Source organism: Pseudorca crassidens, chromosome 2, assembly GCF_039906515.1.
Source record: "Pseudorca crassidens isolate mPseCra1 chromosome 2, mPseCra1.hap1, whole genome shotgun sequence".
NCBI classification, from domain to species: domain Eukaryota; kingdom Metazoa; phylum Chordata; class Mammalia; order Artiodactyla; family Delphinidae; genus Pseudorca; species Pseudorca crassidens.
The window spans coordinates 80,249,690-80,272,255 of record NC_090297.1 but is presented as its reverse complement, the minus strand read 5'-3'; the positions used below and the strand labels follow the sequence as shown (position 1 = coordinate 80,272,255).

Genomic DNA, 22,566 nt, shown 5'->3' with positions numbered 1-22,566 from the left:
ACTTACACATTCAGACATCAGATATTCTACTGATTCATTTTCCTCAGTACTTTTGAGTTGTGGATGTCCTGTGTCATGGATCTTGTCTTCCCCCTTCTTGGTTTAAAGGGAACATAAGAGGTAAATGTTTTCTGCACCATGCATGTCTGCAGATATCCTCATTTTATACAAACACTTGGTAGATAGTTTGGCAAGGTATAGAATTTTAGGTTACAACTTTCTTCAGAATTTTGAAAGCACTCCTCATTGAGTTTTACCTCTGAAGATTGCTTTGGGGAAATGCAAAGCCATTCAGATTCCTGAGCTGTTTTTTCTCTCTGGAAGAAATTTTACAATAATCGTGCTTGATGTAGGTATATTTTCATTCATTATGCTGGGCATTAATTGAGCCCTTTCAGTCTAGAAACTATGTCCTTCATTGTTGAGATTTTTTAGAATTATTTATTTTTTCTTGCCCCTGTTTTTTTTGTTCTCTCATTCTAGAAATAATTTTATTTGAAAGTTGAACTTCTTGAATCATGCTCTAATTTTTCTTTTCTGTTTTCCATCTTTTTCCTTTCTTTATTTTCTAGGAGATTTCTTCATCTTTATCTTTCGGTTTCTTATTGCATTTTTAATACTGCCTTCACATTTGTTAATTCCAAGAAGTATTTCCTATGAATTAAAAAAATATATCCTACTCTTATCTTATGGGTGCAATGTCTTATCTGTCTGAGAATATTAATATAGAGTTATTTAAGAATAGGGAAGTTCTGAGCTTGTGGATAGAACATATTGATTTTGAACTTCCCTTAGGGTGATCTGGCTAAGCCTTTTACTGAGGAACTCCTGGTATCTCATCTTTGGATCTTTCCTCTTGAGCTTATCAGGTTTTCAATGAAACAGGTTTTCCTGTTTCCTTCCTGGAGGTTGTAGTTCTGGCTGTCAGCATTCTGGGGGTCACAACATTCAACATGTAGACATTAATTTAATTCTCCTGTGTAATTGTGGTTCTCTACCCTCAATTGTGCTGGTGTTGGTCATTCCCGGAACCCTAGTTTCATCCTCTTTAGAGAGTAAACTTGTTGTCTTCCTCCCAGATGAGGAAGGGCAGGGTCCCAGCACCATGGAGTAAAGAAGGGGATTTAGAGAAATGTTATTGCTTCTCAAGCAGAAGTTTAGCCAACCCAACTTCTTACAGCCCCATGTTCACCCTCTTGTCTAGGGGTACCTGATGCCACCATTTCCTGAGTTTTTGAGGAGTTCTGTGTTCCTACTTGGCTGTTTCTCAGCTTTTCCTACTGGTGGCTTAGCTTCCACCTAAGTCTTGACTTGAATCTGCTAAGTCAGTTACTACTCACCCATTTCCTCATTAGCTTCCAGTATTTTATTGCTATTGTCTCCACTCCTGTTTTCTTTCTTCTTCTTGTAGGTTTTCTTTCTTCTTATAGGTTTATGCCTTTTAAAAATCTGTAAATTGTCATTTGGGTAAGGTTTTTCCTCTAAGCCTATGACTTGCAGTTTTGTACCAATTAATATCTTGATTCTTGATATTTGAATTTCATAAGCTCCCTCCTGTGAGAAGAGTAAACTAGACTACCTTTAGTTTAGGGACGTTTTCAATCCCTTTTCATCAGTTTCAAAAATTACCACTCCCCATTCTCCAAAAAAAAAAGACCTACCTTTTGCGGGCAAAACTGTAGGAGGGGGTGGTTTAGATGTTGTTATAATTTATCTTTACTTTAACTTGCCTTTGTGGTCCCTGAACCGGATGCACTCAAAGTTTGATGATAATAAGAAGAGGAAGAAGAGAAAGAAGAGGGGAAAAGTGGGAGGGAGGCCACCTTCTATGTGTATCTGTACCACCTTAAGTATGGGCTATTGTCAGAAATTGGACTTGAAGCACTAGTTTGTTCAACTGCTAATCTTGTTACCTGAGCCAAGAATATGAACCATGTTTCTCTTTAGTAAACATAGAGATGATCTGTACTTCACAGGGTTATGAAGGTGAGAGTATTTAAACAAATGCAAGTGAAAAGTTTTCTGAACTCCAAAGTCCTCCAAAAAATGTAAGGTTGCTCATATGTGCAGGCAGAAAAAAATCTAAGTGTGGAAGGAACACTGTGTTTCACAGAACAAAGTAAAATGCTGAGGTGTTGAATTAGATGTGCCTGTCCCAATCCCTCGGGCTTCTCTGTTCAACGATCCTGAGTTGAACACACTGTATGTTCTTAAAGCAGAAGTCAAGCACAAACCCAGGTCCACCTGAGTCAGGTAATTAGGATGCTCCTTTTAATTAGGAACATCTCTAGAGGCTTCAAATGCTTTCAGACATCTGAAGTTTCTCCAAGCTCCCCAGTTTAGTCCAGGTGAAGAAAGAAACAGCAAGAAGATCAGCTAAAGTGGGACTAAGTAGGAGACAAGAGACTAACTCCCAGGGATCAGAAAGATGCAGGTGGGACAGATGGGAACCCTGGTATGCCTGGAGAGAGGGCAGGATCCACTCTTTTCACCCAAGTGCTCAGGTTAAGTTAAAGGAAGATGCCTACAGAAAACCAAAGTGCAGGTGCGAACAGGTTGGCCATATTGCGGGAATATAGAAAGAAAGTGGGAGGCAGGACATTTTGAAAGATTTTACTTCCTGCCTTGGAACCTTTCTCCGTAACTTATAACAACATCTAATTCACCCCTCCTGCAGAGTTTTGGCTACAACAGGAAAGTCCTGTAGCTTGAAAAGTGAGGAGGGACAATTTTTGAAAATGATGAATAGTGACTGAAAGCTTCTCTAAACTAAAGGTGGTCTAGTTCACTCTCCTTATTGGAGTGAGCTTGTGAAATAATTATAATTAGGATATCAAGAGACAATAATTGGTACAAAATTGCAACCAACACATAGGCCTTGAGGAAAATATCTTTGTTTTCTCTGCAGCATCAAGTAATATTAGGTCTAAGTCACCCCCAGGCATATGGTTTTCAATCCAATGCTTAAATATCTCTCAAGAAAGAAATTCCATAAATTCCCGCTATAACTAACCAATCCTCATAATCAGCAAGTTCCCTGCTATGTGACCTAAATCTCTGTCACTGCCATTTAAACTCATTTCCTCATGTACTGCTCTCCAGGGAGCAGTACACCTGTCTGCTCCCCTTTGTAATAATCCTCTGTGGGCAATATTTGCAAACTGTCTGCTTTGGGCTAAATAATTGAGATTCCTCTCACCTTTCTTTAAAATTCTTCTGTTGTTGTTTCCCCGTAGAGCTTCTCCATGTTATTCACATCTTTAGATTAAGTTTCTTCCCCAGGACGTGCCATGGTGAAAGATTTAAGAGATAAGAATCCAGTTGTAAAGTAGGCTGCCAAAGAGGTGGCAGGAAATCGGATCTGGACAGCTCCATGCCAAGCTAAAGAAAGGAAATAGGTTATCCCTTAAAATATGTGTTTTTTTTTTTTTTTGCGGTACGCGGGCCTCTCACTGTCGTGGCCTCTCCCGTTGCGGAGCACAGGCTCCGGACACGCAGGCCCAGCGGCCATGGCTCACGGGCCCAGCCGCTCTGTGGCATGTGGGATCTTCCCGGACCGGGGCACGAACCCGCGTCCCCTGCATGGGCAGGCGGACTTTCAACCACTGCGCCACCAGGGAAGCCCTATGTGGGTTTTTTTTTTTTTTTCTTAAAAGCATCTCTGGCAATATCTAAGCTCAGCCACAGGCTAATATGTGAGCCGGGTGGAATGGAAGGCAGCCATGCTCACCATTATACCACCAACTCACACTGAGCCGGGTGGAATGAATCCTTGTCCTAACACACCTTCCTCCTGAGTATCCTGTGTGCCAGATGCCTCTTTCCCCTACTCACTCTCCTTCTCAAATATCTCTTCCTCGGTGGTTTCAGATTTTAGGAGCAAAGCATGAAGACTGAACACATTTCTTCTGATGGCCAAGTTTGATATTTATGAGGAGGGAGCCTTCCTTGAACTTGCATTCTCTAAGTGCGCCTGCTCTGCATAGCCCTGCAGTCCTCCCTGACCATCCATCTTCTCCAGAAGTAGGCCAGTTGTATTTGTCACCCAAGGGATATTTTAGAGAAACTCAGTGCTCCAAGAAATCAGAGGTCACTGTGATAGAGAGCAGAAAACCAAAGAACCCATCTTAGAAAACCTAAGGGACTCTGCTGGCTTTTTAAGCAGAAACATCTGCACATTAAACTTCCTTTCTCATGGTGAATTTTTCTGTAGTGCCACTTGCATCTGACAATGAGAAAACTTTTCTTGATTTCTCCAAAGGTAAAAGTTTTTCCAAAGGTAAAAGTTTTTAACAACTTGGTTATACTGAGAAATCTCACGTCTCACATGTGAAAATAGACACAGAGCTAGAAGGGATAGTCTAAAGAAGCTGTTTTCAACATTTCCAAAAGGTACTCCTTGGCACACTGTTTTCTCAAAGCTAGCAGATTATTAGGTTAAGTTGACTTGTCCACCCTGGTGAAATGTAGCCTGTAGTCTTGAGTATAGGGGACTTCTTTGTTTTGTTTTGCTTGGGGTTTCATTTTGGACGGTGTTTTGTATTAGCAGCGCAAGAGTTTCCAAAACTCTGGAAGTTGAAAGACCTTTTTAATGGGCAATGATTAAAATAAACTGACATGACAACAAATTATATTTGGCAAATAAACATCGGAAAGCAAATATTCAGACTTCCTGGGCAGGGAGTAGTACTGGCACTTTTCCTGAATGTGAATAATCAAGCACATGTCACATTTGGGATGAGACAAACCTGTTCACTGTCAATAGAACAGCCAAAGCCATCTTGCTTTAGCTGCTATCAGGCTGAACGAACGAAACCCAGGTGAGCCAAAACAGGGAGGTGGGGTATATTGACTTACGGCCTGCTTTTCTGACGGATCCTTTATTGAAATGGGGAAAAGATATTTTTAAAATGTGCTTCACATACAGCCACTTTAGTCCTGCTAATTGATAACCTGAGAATCCAGCTGGGTATGTTTCAACATGTGGGTTGTAAGGGGGCTGAATTTTTAAAGTATATCACGAGTTGTTCTAGTCTCTGGAGGATTTGGGGTTTTTTGGGGGTGGGAGGGGGTAGACATAATTCAGAATAGCTAACAGATTTAATTTCCTTTTAGAAATAAAGTTCCCACTCTGGGGAAAGTGGATTTCTGGCAGAAAGTCACTGTCATTGAGGCAAACTTCCCCACCTTTAACTAATGCACACATGAAGGGTAGAGGGTAATGCTGGAAAGGGTCCAAAATATAGATTGCCAAAAAAAAAGAAGAGTGAAAAATACATTGTTTCTCTGTCTCTGAGGAATATTGACCTGCTCTCCCCTCTCCATCCCACCAATCCCAGAAGAATAGATAATCAGAGGAAATACAGCAAGGGCCAAATATGCAACAAGCATATGGCATATGCAAGGCCCTGAGGTTGAGGCCAGAATGTGTGTTGTAGCAGTGTGGTTCATAAGTGGGTGACAGGGAAAGCTGTAACCAGACCCAGAGGCATGAGCTGCTTCTACATTTTGTAGAACTGCTGTTTTGGCAGAGGCTTTTGAGGGGCCCCAAAAGGGGAATGGAAGTAACGGACTAAGTTCCTGTGCTTGGAGGGCAGAGCCTTTGCTGGTGTGTTTTGTTTTAAGGAAGAGGCCAGAGGGTTGCTTATCAACTGCGGAGTGCTGTGTATTTCTGCCTGACAGGGAAGAGGAGGCTCGTTCATAAACAGACCTGGCCCTCTGGGGCTTCCCACAGTGGAGTGGGGAGATCGCTGACCAGAAGTGTACGGAGTTGATGCTTTGACTTTTCGAAGAAAATGCAGTGTTTGTCATCAGAGAGCCTTGATCACTTTTCCCTACCTAGAGCCATTGTTTGAGGGCTGCCCTGAGGCCAGTTTTGTTGAAGAAAAGACAGCTCCAGAGCCTTTTGCAGTGCTAAATGCAGACCATCTGTGTGACCCAAGGTTCCCCCGCCTCCCCACAGCCCTGCGCACTTGGCGTGAGGTATGGGCTTTGCTGAAATGCAGTGGGGTGTGTGATGAAAAGTGGGGTGCTTGATGTGCTCAGCTGCACCCTGCAGTAAACCTCCCAATGGAGGGGCTGTTGCCTGGCAACCACAGTCCCCTTGTGCAACAGCTAAGCCCCTTCTTCAAAAGGCGTTTCTGGGAGCAGGCTCCTCCTATACCTCCATTTCTCAGGCGGGTCATGTGCTCCGTGCACGGTGCTCTCTCCGCTGTAGCTAGGGCGAAACCTAGCCGTCACTACCCCTATTTCGACCAGGGGTATTCAGAAAAAGGCCTCCAAATTGCCAAGATTCTCTTATTACGGTTTAAAGGTCTCACTCTCCGAACCCTACGATACCTTTATGAGAGGAGGTGTTTCCTGAATACAGGTGCTAGTCAGTTGGATCACACAGTACAGATGATGGTGGTCTTCAAAGGTTGCAGGCACTGAAATCCTGGGCATTCGTCCTCAACTATCAGGGATCTTTGCCCCTATTAACTGTCAGTCCGCTTGAAATCAGTTCTGTTTTCCCCATGCAAGAGGCTTTAAAGGAAAATAACATACCCACAAGCAGAACAGCCTATGGTACAAGGCCTTTTGGTCTAGTTGCTTCTGCCCATGGATGAGAAGAACATCAGAGAACATGGGCTTTTCATTGTTATACAGCAGAAACTAGGACACCATTGTAAAGCAATTATACTCCAAAAAAGAGGTTAAAAAAATAACCAAATAAGATAAAACAAAAACTGAGAAAAAGGTCTTTTCAGAAGTGCCCATGTGTAACATGCATCTCTCCTCACCCCTTTTCTTCATTAACTGCAGGAGAGACTGCAGGAAGGCAGCAGGTCCCCACCTCCCCACCAGCCTCGGAAAACAGCAGCGCTGCGCACAGCATCGGTAGCACGCAGAGCACGCCCTGCTCCAGCAGCAGCACAGCCTAGCCTGCCCCACCCACCGCCAAGGGCAGGACTGGGAGCCCATGCCTGGGCCCAGATTCCAGACTCGGGAGGCTAGATTGTGGGTCCCTGGAAAAGAGAGTGAATTTCAATATAGCGATCACCTGTTGTGTTCACCCCCCACCCAGGGCTAATATAAATGTGACCCCTGGGCTTCTGTAACACACTAGATTCATGTGAGAAAGCTAAGGTGGTGGCCTTCTCCACCAGCCCCTCACAGGCTTGGGGGTTTTCAATGTGAAACACATGCCAGTTTTTAAAATGCTGCTTTGTCCAGGTAAGAACATCCGTAATTTGGAGCCCTGCGTTTTACCCAGACGCAAAGGGTTGGTAAAAGGATGATAGCCAGATGGTAGAACCAGTGAGTAGATGTGGCCAAAGATTCTTTGATAACTGAACCAAGATGTAAAACAACAGAAATGCTTCGAGACTTTCTCAGTGTGTTCCTCCGTTTCTAATTTGCACCTTCTGGACGCACACTTCTCACCTTGCTGCCACACTCGTGGGGACTGCAGTGTCGGCTTGATGGGTGCTGCCCTCATGGACTGCATCCTGACACACCTCAAGGCAACATTCCTTTCTTGTGCCCTGGGCCAAAACCAGTGCTGATTTCCTTATCAGCTTCCTCCTTCTCCCCACATTCACACACCAACTGCAAAAATGTCTTAATGTAAATTTTGCATTTCTTTATAGGCATATAGAAATTGAAAATGGCCAAAATCCGAGACGGAAGATTTGTGCCCATTTATGACAATGTGTTCTATTACATTAATGTGTAAATGGGGGCAAAATTCGGTTGTAAAGTTGAGGAGGAATTTGCACAGTGATATATGTACCAGTACAAGTATATAATACGTCATTTGGCACATTCGTTTTTTTCAGTTTAAGAAGAGAAAATTCATTCCCATTTTAAAAATGTCCTACACCTTCAGAGTTGGAACTTATTCTTAAATATATTTGAGAGAATTCGTGTTTCCACGCAAAACATGTCAGCCTTTTCATTAGACCCTTTTGTAAACGCCAAGCTCTTGTAAGATGCAAATGTATGGCAGACTGTTGGTTATCTGAACAGTGTCACCGGTTCTGCCAAGAAACTGATGAGATATGGAAAAAGACACTCATTTGGATTGCTTTGGTTCTCTTGCCTTCAGTATACCCCCAAAACTCAAAAAGAATTTGAGGTGAATTTTATTAAAATGGAATAATATGATACCACTTTGCAGCTAAAATAAGCTCAACTGATACCTCTATGTTAAAAAAAGATGCCGGAGGGAAATGTCCATGCCAAATCATTTACTCCTGAAGGTAACTTCATTGCAAATAAATATTATTCTCTTTCCAGAATTCTCCCAAACAACTCAGAAGTCTACAAATAGAACAGGCTAGATTCTACCCCCAAACTATTCAGAAGCAAATGTAACTGCTCTTAAAATAAGGAAGTTGTGCCTGGTTCTCTGTGAATGGAATCTTAAGTAGGAAATGTTGATGTCACCGGAGACCTGAGGGCAGTGTCTACAAGGCAAATAGGTAGAGATTGACAATCGTTAACCCATCATGGAGTCATGCTCTGATTGATTTGATAGTTATAGACATTCAATCAGGATGATTTTAATCAAAACAGATTGTGGGCTAAGATTTCCAGGCTATCTATATTGATAATTTTGCAGATTTTCACAGACAAATGAAGATAGGAGATTAGAAAAACTTTTGCCTTCAGTTAACTTTTTTTAACATAAAGGTATGAGTGGAGGACCTAGATTATGCTACCTGTGTTTGAAAATAATGCGCTTTGCCTAACCTTCAGCAGAATGTATTGTTTTAGCATATTCTATGTATAAAAAAGTTTAAAGATGTCTTCAAAGAAGACTAGAGTCTTTAAGTCACTTATAGCTATATTTTACTACAAAAATCTGTGTATAAAGATATATTTAAGTGTTTTAGATAAATTTAAGTTACTCCATATGAAATGTTTAATTTCAGTTACTGTGAATTCTTTTGATCAGTTCTTTGCTTTTTAAAAATCCCTATCCATCCTGTTAAAAAGATGATTAACTATTAAGAGGTATTAAAAGGTCCAATTCTTAGATGGACAGGGTTAAAACATTTTGTAATATATTTAAATGTATATTTTTGAGAGAGATGCTACATTGCCGATGATTTTATAAATAATTTAAAATTAATTTACAAATTTATGGGTGCAAACCAAAAGATTTTAAAAGAAAGAGAAGAAGAAATCAACTTTTATTTGTTTGGGTCTTACTATCCAGAAGTATTATTCAGATCAAGAAATTCATGTTGATGAAACCCAATCCTGTGTTAATTGCAGAGTGAACATCATTAAGTATTTCTGAAATGCTTCTAAAAAGTGAACATTTTTTAAAAATTGTGTTTTCTCCCTAGCTTCCTGTTACAGCATTTCCAGTTGCTTCATATTTCACAGTTTTAATACAAAGTATAAGCTCTACTTTATAATACATCCTACAGGTTTCTTTAAAACTGTTTTTATATTCCAGTTAAATTCCTCTATCTGCAAAGTCTTCTGTTACTTCTGCAGGTTACACCCTTCATTTGCAGAGGCCATTTTGTTTTATTTATTTGATGCTAAAGCTATTGTTGAAATGCCCTAAACTCGAAGGCAGATTGTGTAATACCCTATAGCTTTTCACCGTGTGGTGTGTACCAGCCCGTTGCTCTGTATTTGGAAAGTCAGGTTCCTTCTGAGTAAGCTGTTTCTATAGCATTTTCTAAACAAAACAAAAGGTCTTTTCCTTGTCTGTAATGAGATTGTAAACCCGTTTCCTGTGTGTGTTCTGTTGTGGGCGTGCTTGTGAGTGTGTGTACACCTGCGTGCCGGTTTTTTTGTACTGTAACTACCTCATGATTTGAGTGATGGTTGTACTGCTGATTGTGTTAACAGAGCACATTTTGTTGGGTGACTCGTGAGTGTGATTTTTTTTTTCCTGTTTGTTTTCACTGGGGGTTGTTCATGAAACTGACAGATGTTTTTCTGAAAAGGACTATTATCAGTTTCCAAATACAATACTTCTCTCTTCTGGTTTTTCCTGAATGAGCCTGATTTTGTTGCTGTTTTTCATCATCTATGAGGGTAAAAAGAGTACCCTGAAAATCCCTGTGGCCAGTTTGAGCACCCCTGTTGTACTCTTTTCTCTGTTCAGTATGTCGTCAATCTTATGAACATGCTTAGATGTATAGTTTTGATAACCACAGTTTTAAGTCCTTTATCTGTGCATAATAAAAAGATATATATCAATTATTAGTACGTGTCTTGTTTGGTCATCATTAAATTCTACCCTCAGGCTGATATAACCCTTGTTCATTGTGCCTTTCTCCTAAATTTATCCTCCGCTACGACTGTGCTGACGAGGAGGAGGGAGGGGAAGGGCGAAGAAGGCTCACAGAGCAGAGGTGGGGGGGTAGACAGACCGGAGGGGATGTGCAGGAGCTGCTACTCTTCTCAGAAAAACATGGCAGGAGACCTGGAAGTGGGGGTCAGCCCTGGAATCCGCTCAGGGGCTTTCTGTCAATCTCCTAGAGGCACGGAGTGAGACATAATACGTATTTTGGACCTACTATTTCCAATCCCTCCAAACACCTCAGTGCTACTTCTAGCATTCTCTATCAATACGCCATCACCATCTACCAGCTGCTCAAGCCAGAAACCTGGGAATCTCTCTGGACTCCTTTTTGGTTCTCACACCCCCAAATGAATAAATCCAAGTTTATTCTATCTTTCGAGTATCTCTTTCTCCAAACCATGCACTTATTTCTTCTCCTCCTGCTGTTACCCGGAATCCAAGGCCTGTTATCTCTTAAACTGAATCACTGCACAAGCCCACTTCCCAGCCTGCTCCCCCCCAACTGTCTCTCCACCGCGCAGCCAAAGGAGTCCTGAACAGCCTCAAGTCATGTCACCTTCCAGCTTAAAGCCTTTAAGTAATTCCTCTATTTGCCTTCAGAATAAAGTTCAGCCTCCTAAGCATGGTTCAAAGAGAATAATCTGCTTACTTTCCAAGCTACTTCTCTCACCTCGCTGGAACTAAAGTTCTATGTGGCATATCTCCCACCAGACACATTTATGTTATGAAAAGAATAGCTTTTACTATCAGAGATGAAATTATAACATTGAATATGTGTTTACAAACTGCTCTCTCATATCCCTGCCTCTCCACCCCTTTTGAGAATTAGTGATCTAGATGGTTAGAAACAGACCCAAAAATGTATCAAGGCCAGTGGCCCATGCTCACACCTCACACAGGCAGGTGTCCACACAGCAAGAGCAGTGTGAGGGGCTTAAGCAGCATCTCACTCCAGCGAAGGTGGAGTCCTTGTTACAGATAAGAGTCCAGCCAATGTCCAGTACCCAAATTGTGCCCTGGAGCCAGCTCCTCGCTCAGAGGAAAAAGGGAGAAATTGGCAGGTCAACCAATTTTTCTGCTGTTAAACTCTCTTTGTATCTACTGAAGCAGAAACCTAGCTGATCCATAAATGAGCTTCAGAGTGTCTATTAACTACCTGAAATTGCATGTAAATTTTTGCATTGATGTGTCTGGACTTTTTTTCTAGTTTTGAGTTTCTTTGTTGAAAGTGTCCATAGCCCTTTTGTAGTTACACTGAATAAAAAATTATTTTTTTTTTGCGAACAGTTAATGTATAAAATAAATGCAAACAATAGACATGTAACAATGAAAGAGCCTCCATAGTCCTCAAATTTAGAGATAATAATACTGATTTAGTGAATGTGTTCCCAGACATTTCCTTAATGTTCATATCAACATGTAAACGTCACTACAATAAATAAGATCACATTATAACATTTGTGACTTGCTTCTTTCTTGTGGCATATCTTCCTATCAAGCTTCACGAGCGCTGATCATCACTTTTGCACTAGACTTTCCATAAATTGCCAAAGTAAAAGGTGGCCATTAAAGGAGGTGAAATGAAACGAAGTTATTTAATGCTCTTCCCACCCCCTCTAGTCACTTCCCTGGAGGAACTGCCTTTTTTCTAAGGCAAACATATTGATACATGTTCACAAATGAGGAAATTCTTTTGGTTTACACTGTATACATACTCTGAAATGTGCCTTTTTCACTTAACATGGACCTGCCTTTAGTTAGTACATATAGAACAAATTCATGCTTTTTAGTGGCTATATAGTATTTCATGTAATGAATTCAGCCAATTTACTACTGATGAACATTTAGAAGGGTTTTGCCAAGATACTCTACTGCAGTTAACATCCTTGTAACATCCTTGAATGTCCTGGCATTCTAGTACTTTAAAGAAAAAAAAGTGACAGAATCACAAAGAGAAACTGACAAATTCATCATCACCGTAGAAGACTAATATATCATTCTCAGAAGCGAATAAATAAAAAAAAATTGGATATGGAAGATTTGAACAATGAAGTTAAGCTTGATCTACTGAGCATACACATAGAATCTGTGACCCCAAATTTGAGAATTTTGTACATATAGAATATTTATAAAAATTGACCATTAATAGACCATAGTGGAATTCTCAACAAATATCATAGAACTTAATCATACTCGTCAAGTTCTTTATCCATAATGCAAGTAATTTAGAGATCAATAAGAAAATAATTTTTAAACACTCAATATATTTGGAAATTTTAAAACACGTATTCCTGGTTCAAAGGAGTACTTATAATAGAAATCAGAAAATATATAGACTTGAAGAATTAAAATACTAAATTCGTACATGCAGTTAAAGTAGTAATTTATGAGAAATTTATAGCTGTAAAATGCTTATATTGGGAAGAAATGAAAGGTTGAAAGAGTATTCAATATAGCAAATTAGGAAAAATGCCAAAAACTAATTATTATTTTAAAAGACTACTAGAAATAGACAAAAATTAAGTAAAAATAAATGCATGCATTAGGAATGAAAAAGGACAAATCAACAGATACTACAGAGATTTTAATAAATAAGGGATCACCATAAATAATTTTCTTCTAATAAATTTGAAAACTTAGACAACATGGATAATATATCAGTTAGGGTCCTATTGGATGAACAGAAGTCACACTGGGTATTTCAGCAGAGAGAAATCAATATCAGGAATTGGTTAAGCAGGTGTTGGATGGCTGAAAAGGTGAAGAGAGGACACTGAGGTAACACAGAGTTAATAAATGTAGGAAGAATTGCATCCCTGGGACTGGTGATTGTCAGCAGGTGTAATTGGGGGTGGTTTGCAGAGTCCCAGCACCAGCATCATCAGGCAGGTAGAGAAGGGAAGATTGGGATCTGGGAGACAGAAGCTTAGTAAATGGCACAGATGATTTCCTGGAAAACTACGATTTTCCAAAACCAATTCAAGAAGCAACAGAAATTGAAAATACATCTTCAACCATTAAGAAAATCAGGGATTAAAATCTACTTACAACGAAACAGAACATAAAATTAAAAAAAAAAAAAGCTGCTAAGCCCACATGGTTTTACACCTAACTTCTACCAAGTAGTCAAAGAATTGATAACGGATAGTGCCAGGATCACAGTGGCTCTTTTATTTTGGGGGGGGCGGCAGGTCAAAAGGAATGAGTTTTTTAATATTAATATCTATTACCACATTACTTTTTCTAAAGGTTGTAACAAATCACAATGCCACAGGCCTCCCCATCAGAACGGGGCATGTCGAAACAGAGCTTGGGCTCCCAGACTCTCTAGGTTTGAATTTTGGCTCTGCGATTTGCTAGCTGAACTATTTCCTTAATTTAAAAAAATTTACTTCTTAGCATTGCCATGAATATTAAATGAGATAATCCACATAAAGTGTTTAGCATATACTAATCACTTAATAAATATCATCTACTATTATTGTTACCAGCATTACGTTTTAAATTTTGCCAGGCTGATGGATGAAAAATTGTATCTCCTTAGTTGACTTCATATTATCCTCATAACCAGTGAGTTTTAAGTTGTTATAAATTATTGGCTTTTTCCAGGTTCTTCTGTACATTTCTATTTCCTTTGCCTGCTTTTCTACTGAGTTGCATTTTTCTTAATACTTTTCATATTAGTGGCATTATATGTCACATGTCATGTATGACAAATATATTTTTCTAATCCACGATAGTTTTTTCTTTCATTCTGTTTATAACAGATATTGCCAAGATAAAATGTTTAATTTTTATGTAGTTGAATATGTCTACCTTTCCCTCTTGGGTTCCGGGTTTCCTGTCTTGCTTAGTGTCTCTCTAATTCTAGGCATATACTAATAGTTTTATTAATTTGTTTTTCAAATTTAGATCTTTATTCCATATTTTTGTGATGGCATGAGGCTAGGGGTCTATTTTCGTTTTCTTCCAGATGATTATTCAATTCTACCAGAACCATTTATTTAAAAGTTCATCTATTTCTCAATGAATTAAGATTTTGAAAAAGAATGGTCACTGTGATCTGGCCTTAGCAGATACTAGAATTTAGCACAAAATTTTAAAATAAAAATAGTATGATATTAGCACAAGAATAGTTAAATAGATTTCTCAAACAGATAGAGCATTCACAAAGAGATCTAATTCATTGGGACCTTAACATATGATAACTAGTCACAGTTTTCACTTGATTCTTAAAGGATTCCATGACCCCAAAATGGTTATAAATTCAAGACCAAAAATAAGAGCTATAGGTTGTCCCATTTTCATTGTAAAAAAACAGATCTGATTTTTTCTCCCATCCTTTAAAACATTTAGAGGAAAGGTTGTCTGAAAAAGAAAAAGTCGATTAATGTTAGGTCTACCCTAAACTTTCTGTGGGCATGATGTCGCTGCCCTGCTGGGTCTGGAACAGAAAATCAAGCCAAAGAGGATTGTGTTGGTCCTTAAGATCACATGGAACTTGTTTTGTTAGGTTTTGGACTTGCTTGGGTCCTGTCATGCCTTCCTTTTTTCTTATTTTTCCTCTTTGGAATGAGAATTGTGGGGGAGGAAAATAAAATGTTCCCTCTACCCTTCTAAGTTCTTAGCTGAGACCTCTAATAAAAGATGTATTAACAAAAGAAAAATAAACAAAAGTTTATTAACATGTATGCCTTATATATACATGGGAGACACTCAGGGAAAAATGAGTAGTGCAAGCAGGCGGCCTTAGAATTCAGAATTAGATACCATCTTAGGGAAAGAAGAGGGGGAAGTAGGCCTTTTAGAGGAGCAAAATAATTAAATAATTTTTAGGAAAGATAAATAGATGAACAGATGAGTTTGTGACAATGGTTAAGATTGATGTTCTATTCTCCTCTACTGTGATGAGTCAATCAATCTCCCCTGGTTGATAAAACTCCTGGGGAGAAGATTTATGACAATTGAGGTCCTTTTGGAGGATCTGTCTTCAGGCAGATAAGGGGGAGTGCAGAGTAAGCTTTTCCCCATATTTGCTGTTTTTCAAGTGCCTACAGCTCAAAATAGTCAATATACCAAAGCTGCATATTTTGGGGTAGTATGACTCCTAAACTCCTACAGTCATATCTTGGGGTGGCATGTTCTGCTGCCCTTCAAAATGTCTATCCTATGCCTGTCCCACTATTGTATTTTGGAAGCACACAACTTGTTTGGCTTTACAGGTTCACAGCTGGAGAGGAAGTTGCCTGAGGATGAATTGTACCTACCTCGATTCTCACTGTTATCAGGTGATATTTAGATGAGACTTCGGATGTTAAAGGCAATGCTGGAATGAGGTTGAGACTTTGTGGGCTGTTGGAATGGGTAGAATGTATTTGGCATGTGAGAAGGACATGATGGGGTGCTGGGGTGCTGAGTGAAATGCCAGGGACTGAGCGGTTGTGCCTTCCCACAATTCATAAGTTGAAGCCCTAATCCCCAGTGTGATGCTATTTGGAAAAGGGGCCTTTGAAGATAATTAGGTCATGAGGGTGGAGCCCTCATGTTGGAATTAGTGCCTATATAAGAAGAGACAGGAGAGAGCTTGCTTCCTCTCTCTGACATGTGAGGATACAATGTGAAGACAGCCATCTACCAACCAGGAAGCAGGCTCTCACCAGACACCAGATCTGCCAGTGCCTTGATCTTGGGCTTCCAGCTTCCAGAACTGTGAGAAATAAATGTCTGTTGTTTAAGCCATTTATTCTATGGTAGTTGTTGTAGCAGCCTGAGCTAAGACAGAAATCAATGATTTGCATGATGATTTACTACTCCTCCTCCTCTTTGTCCTTCCACATAAATGTTTATAGAAAAATTAATATTAGCTAATCAAACGTCATTTATAAAGTGTTGGTTTCTTCCAGCCACTGTGAATGTTACAATAATTCTGTAAAGTGAAGAAATATTACCAAATGCCAATTTCAAGGAAAATGCACACACTCTTTTTTTGTGTCAAAGCAAGCCAAACCTATATAGCATTGCTCTTCCCTAACACAGTATGTTTGAAACTGGGCAAGTGGCTGCTTGAAGCTTTATAGATGTCATCAATAATCTACAGTTTGAGTTTTTGCCTATTTTCTGCCTTCGTGTCTAAATTTCAATCTCAGCTCTTTTGGAGGAACTGAACACTGCACTTTATGTAGATTTTATTTCACCCTTAAAGGTCATATGACATCACCTCCCCTTCTGCAGAAGATCACAGCTTGAATTGATTTTTAATGACCTTCTCCATTTATTGCCTCTGAGATTTCATTAAAAAAGAAACAAAAAACTTTCAAAAGTAGAACTACATGACTGAAGTTAACTCTACCTTGACTTCAAGAGAGATAAGGGTCGTGAGCACGCACGTGTGTACACAGACACACACACGCTTGTATCTCAAACATTTTCCTCATTTTAAAAAAAATTAACATGTTCTCAATATTTTTTTCTGCTCAGAAGCCCCAGAACTGATCATTCTTTTACAGATTGTAGCACACCATCTGTACAAGAAGGATGGGCAAGGAGAACAAGAATTTCTCAGCTTTAACTGGGTTCCTTCCACTTGACCAACCCAAGATCCAGAGTTGAAAGTCTTCATAAGTAACTTGGGTGGAGCAGTTTTTGCCGATCTGTTGCTCGTCCCGGTTCATAAACTGCGTATGACATAGTTCCTGCAAAGAACACAGTGCACTTGATGAGAGTGTTGAAATAATACTGAACTTTAAAAGGGGAAAAACACATGGATTCTGTTTGGTGGAGGGGAAGGGTAGGAAGAGAGAAAACTGGATTGTTGGTGTTAAAACCCACCCCAGATAATAACAATCAACCCCCAAAACTGGAAACCAGAGCTTCAAGTATATTCTTCAGAAACACAAACTTCTGGGGTCACTAGTCTTTCAAGATAAGTACAGAATCTGCAGGGGAGTCTCTCCATTGAGGAATCTAGTTATTAAATCTTTTTCTTAAATGGAATGGAGAGGTGAAAACAAAAAGTTTCTTAGCCTATCAATTAGGTTTCAAAGTAGAAGCATCTGTTGGAGTGTCTAACCTGGACTCTAGGGAAATCCACCATTCTTCACTGTTTCATTACAGTTAACAGTTTACAGTTACATTCCAAGAGAAGTTAATTCAGTTATTGTGCCAGCAAAGGAAAAATCGACAAATCTTAAGCCCAACAAGAGAGTCCCCATTTTGGCTGGCTGATTTTCCCCTTTTAGTATATTTCTCAGAACGCCAATGTGTGTGATAGGAACTCTTCAGTTACTGCAAGGAAACAGTCACAGGAAGAGTAGGAAGCAGTTAAAAGAAGGATGTAATGGAAACGGAGGATTTGGTTTCAAGTCATTTAATGCCCTTGAGTCTGAGCTGAACTGCAATGGAGAAAAACCAGAAGCAACTGTTAGGAGAGTGATCCATCCCCCTGCCCTGTGCCCCTTGCCCCCTGTCCTGTGCCCCTGGCCTGCTCCATTCCCTCCTATCCATCTGCATGGCCTTCTCACCATCTCCTCCGATCCTAATGTCCTTCATAGTTCTGCTGTTACTCAACCTTCTCCGTGGAACCTTATGAGCTGCCCCATCTGTGAGTTATTTTCTCACTTTCTGAGCTCTAGTAGCATCACCATGCTACCCGTGCTCAAGGCACAAAACTCTTATTTTCTCCCACCCTCACAGCCTATCTATCAGCAGCAAGTCTTGTTGACTTTACTTCCAAAACATATTCTGCTTCTCCCCAACTGCACCACCTCATCCTGGTCTAAGTCATCCTGTCCTGGAACATAAACTAACACATCTCTTAGACTTCTTCATCCTTCTTGTCTCACTACAGTTTGTTCCCCACTTGACTGCTGGAGTACTCTCTTCAAAATATGCCCCTGTTTAAAGCTCTACGACTTCCCATCACACTTAAATTCCAAATTTTTCCTATCACACTTAGAAAAAGTTCCAAATTCCTTTATTTTTTTTCTTACCTCAATCGGTACGTTTTCTTACTTACTCATTTTTGTCTTTAACTTTTTATTTTTACATTTTTGAATAAAAATACAATTTATATGATTTGAAAATCTAAATGATATTCTATTCTCCCCATAGGTAACCAAACCTTTACAAGTTTGTCCTGTTTCTTAAAGGAAATGCAAGCAAGTAGGAATTGCTTCTTATTTTCTTCTTTATCACACAATGGTAGCACACTACACATGCTCTGAATTTTGCTTTTCTCACCTAATATATTTTGTTTCCATATCAGAACATAAGGGAGTTCCTCATTCTTTTTTTTCTTTTTTAAATAGCCATATTGGGTTCTACAATGGGAATATACCATGATCTATTTAACCTGCCCCTTTCAGTGCACACTTGGTTTGTTTCTATCTCTTGCTGTTACAAACAAGCTGCACTGAGTAGCTTCATATGCAGGTTTTTTGGTTTGTGTGCAGGCAAATCTCAAGGATAAAGTCCCAGAAGTAGGATTACCAGGCCAAAGAGTAAATGCATTTATATTTCTAATAAATATTACCAAATTGTATTCTATTGAAGTTGCACCATTTTACACTTCTATCAACAATACCTATTTTCTTACAGCTGCACAAGTTGCGCACATTATCCAACTTTGGTATTTTTGCCAATCTGGTGGATAAAAAAGGTATCTCAATGTAATTTTAATTTGGATTTTTCTTATAATGAACGAAATTGTGAACTTTTTTATATGTATATAGATCAGTTATTTTTCTCTTTCTGTGAACTGTCTGTTCTTTACCTGTTTTTCTATTGGGTTGTTGTCCTTTACCTTCTCAATTTCTAAGAATTCTTTATACATTAGGGAGATTAGATCTTTATCTGTGATTATCTTGGTATTTAAAGCCCTAGGGATCTGACCTCACCTCTGACCTCAGCTAATATAAATCTCCTTCCCACCTGTTACGCTCCAGCCTCGATGTTCTGTGATCTCTTTCTTGCCTGAAGGCCTTTAAATTTGCTGTCCCTCTGCCTGGAATGCTGTTCCCCAGGTCATTGCACAGTTGTCTCCTCCTTATTACTCAGAGCTCCGCTGAAGTATTGATGGGAAAGTCTTTCCTGGACCACAGTCTACTGTAGACACCCAGTTCTGCTCTATCACATCATTCAGGCTTAATTCTTTGCGAAGCTCTTATTTTTCACCAGTAAATTTTGTTTGTTTTGGTTTGTTTATCGTCAGTCTCTCCCCATCCAGAATGGAAGCTCCAAGAGAAACAGGTCTGTCTTGCCCATCACACTATCCCCAGAGCTTAAAATAGGACCTGGCACGTAGTAGGCACGTCAGACAGATTGTGTGATGAATGAATCCTTTCATCCTCTCTCCAGGCATCTTCACATGCCTTTACAATGTGCATCGCCTGACATATTCCCTAGAAAGAAGATTGAAAATAACATGTTTTTTTCTTGTTTGTTTGTTTGTTTGTTTTGATACCAATAGGTGCCAAACACTGGGCTAGGTTTTATTATACATGTCATTTCATCCTTCTGGTCACTCTGAGCTATTTAGCATTATGTTCACTTTTATCAATAAAGCTGAGACTCTAATAAACCCCCAAAGAAGTTGCCCAAGAACATGTGGTTTATATACATGCGCGTCCACGTGAGGTGAGCTGGTTTCAAAGTCCATTCTCTTCTAATTACACCATACCTAGGACATTATCTTACTCCTTAAATTTCGGCATGGCATCTACTTTTTACTGGCATGCCATACTTTCTCAATAAATCACAGAATCATAATATGTCAGAGCCTGATAGAGTCTTAATGGTCACCTAGACTTAACTAAGTGGTACAGTAAATCAGCAGTAGGTCCAGGATGCAAATCTGTAACCCCTGAATCACTAACCTCCTCCCTACTCCCTGTTATAATGGTTATGCCAAGCTCATTCCCACCACAAGGACTTTGCACTTGCTATTCCTTCTGTCTGGAATTATTTCCTTCTAGATTTTCACATGGCTAACTCTTTTGTCATCATTCAGGCCTCAGGGCACATGAGCTCCTTAGAGAAGACTTTTCTGACCACACAAACCAAATTAGGCGCCTCTCTCACCCCAATCACTCTCTATCGTGTTTTTCTGCTTTTATATTCTTCTGAGTACTTCTCCCAATCTGGAACTCTTAGTTATTTGTTTTCTTGCTTGTTGTATGCCTTTCACACTAGAATGTGAGATCCATGAGAAAGGGGCCTTATCCAATTTGTTCATGGCTGTATGTCCAGTGTCCAGAATAACAGAACTATAATAAATACTGTGAAATTTAAAAATTAACAAGATGGCTCTAGAAGCAGCATGGAAAAAGCATAGGCCTAGGAAACTATTCTGGCTCAGTGATGACCCAGCTGCTACCTCACAGCTAATCACTGGGCTTTGGATTTCTCGTCTTTCAAGTAAGGAAATAGATACACTCTGTGGCCACTTACAGTATGATAATTCTATGAAGCTGTAAATTATTCATATGATTCAAGAGTGATTCTCAAAGAGATGAAGTTTACCCCTCTCAGTACAAACTCTTTTCCTATTTTTTTTCCATTTGGGATGGGCATAAATCCTAAAGTTTATCATACTTTTCAGTTTTTAAACAAATAAACAGAACATCATTTACCTTCTTATTTAACTAAAATTCTCATTCCTAAAAGCAAGTATTGTACCATATTGCAAGGAAAATATTGGGAATGTCAGTTTCTATTGACTGATTTTTCTTCTCATTATGGTTCGCATTTTCCTGCTTCTTCAGCTGTCTAATTATCTTTGATTGGCTGTTGTAAATTATGAATGCTATGTTGCTGAATTCTGGATTTTGTTGTCTTCTTTAATAGAGGGTTGAGTTTTGTTCTAGCAGGCAGTTAATCTACTTGTGGATCAACTTGGTCTCTTCAACAGTTGTTTTTAAGCCTTGTTAGGGTGGATCTAAAGTAGCCTTTAGTCAAGGTTAGACTAACCCTTCTCCTAAGATGTGGCCTTCCTGGGTCTCTATTGACTGCCTGGAGTGTTCAGTGAGATCTCTCCGTCTGGCTGGTCAGAACTTTAATGTCTCCCAGTCCTGTTTGAGTTTCAGTAGTTGTTTAGTTTACAGCACCCCAGTGGTTGTTCTTTCCCTGATAGCTCTTTGCCTAGCCTTGTGGAGTCCTACCCCAGACAAAAACAGCTTAGTATTCAACCATAGATTCATGGGGACCCCTAAGCAGATGTCTAGAGTTCTTTCTCTGCAGAGTCCCTCCTCTCCAGTGCTTTGCCCCACGAATTCCGTTCACTTAAGTAGCCCTGACCTCTGATTACTGTCTTCTCAGCTCAGCAAGGGGACTGTACTCTGTTTGAATGTCCCCTCCCTGTACCCCACTGGGTAAGGGGCCTCCAGGCAGAAAGGTAGGGCAATTGAGGGATTTACCTCATTTGTTTTCTTCTCTTGAGGATCACAGTCCTGTCTAGTGTCTGAGAACAATTATTTTCTACATTTTTGCCAGTTGAAGAGTTGTTTACAATGGGAGGCTGGTCTGGTATCACAACAGCTAGAAATGGAAGTTACCTCCTTCAGCGCATTCAAGGTGGGTAAGATCCATTTGCCACCATACAAAATGACCCCAGTGTGCTATATATTTTTATATTTTTTCTTGGGAATGAATATGATGGTTTATAAAGTACAAAGAAACTCAGAAGATATAAACAAACTGATGTAATAACTAGATATACACCTGGTGTAAATCACTAAGTCATGGAGTATCAGGATTAAAGAAAATAATGACCAATGGGACAAGCCCAGTGACTGGAACATAGGTAGGTATTTGATAAATATAGTCTTCTTTCTTTTTTCTACAGGAGATGCTTGAAGTCAAGTCCTATTTTAAAATCATTTGGTGAACTAGTTATTTAAAGTATTCCTGTGGTGAATCCTTTCCCAAAGCAAAGGATCCTTTTCTGAAATGCATAAACTCCTCCTAATCTTTTTGTAAATACAGATTTTTGTATATTTGGTTGGCTTAACGTGTTCTGTGAAGAATTTGCTTGCTAAGGCTAAACGTGGGTGTGGATGTGGATGTGTGTTTGGGAAATGGGTAAGAAAGAAGGGGTTTTGTTGTGCTGTGTCACAAACCCTGCTGGTTTGGGTAGAAGCCATGAGGTTTTAGAACTGTATTTTGAATGAGATGATTAGACAATAACAAATACGGGTGGGAAATCCCTAGACTGCACAAAAGAGGCAGCTGATGTACCAGTTTCTGTTGCTACCTGC

General features: G+C 39.6%; 1 protein-coding gene and 1 long non-coding RNA gene across 13 annotated transcripts in view; both read left to right on the top strand.

Annotated features, from left to right (window-relative positions):
- The window catches only part of TGFBR3 (transforming growth factor beta receptor 3), a 205,396-nt gene extending 195,181 nt beyond the window's left edge, over positions 1 to 10,215 (top strand). For all 12 annotated transcript variants that reach the window (XM_067726881.1, XM_067726887.1, XM_067726882.1 and 9 more), the window contains one exon: positions 6,805 to 10,215. In XM_067726881.1, coding sequence (XP_067582982.1) covers positions 6,805 to 6,923 — 119 coding nt within the window. In that variant the 3' untranslated portion in view covers positions 6,924 to 10,215. The remainder of the gene's footprint in view (positions 1 to 6,804) is intronic.
- Positions 10,216 to 15,927: 5,712 nt separating this feature from the next.
- Positions 15,928 to 22,262, top strand: LOC137210927 (uncharacterized). The gene is made up of 4 exons (XR_010936810.1): positions 15,928 to 16,024; positions 21,629 to 21,704; positions 21,803 to 21,883; positions 22,155 to 22,262. It is a non-coding gene; the product is annotated as an uncharacterized lncRNA (long non-coding RNA).
- The last annotated feature ends 304 nt before the right edge of the window (positions 22,263 to 22,566 follow it).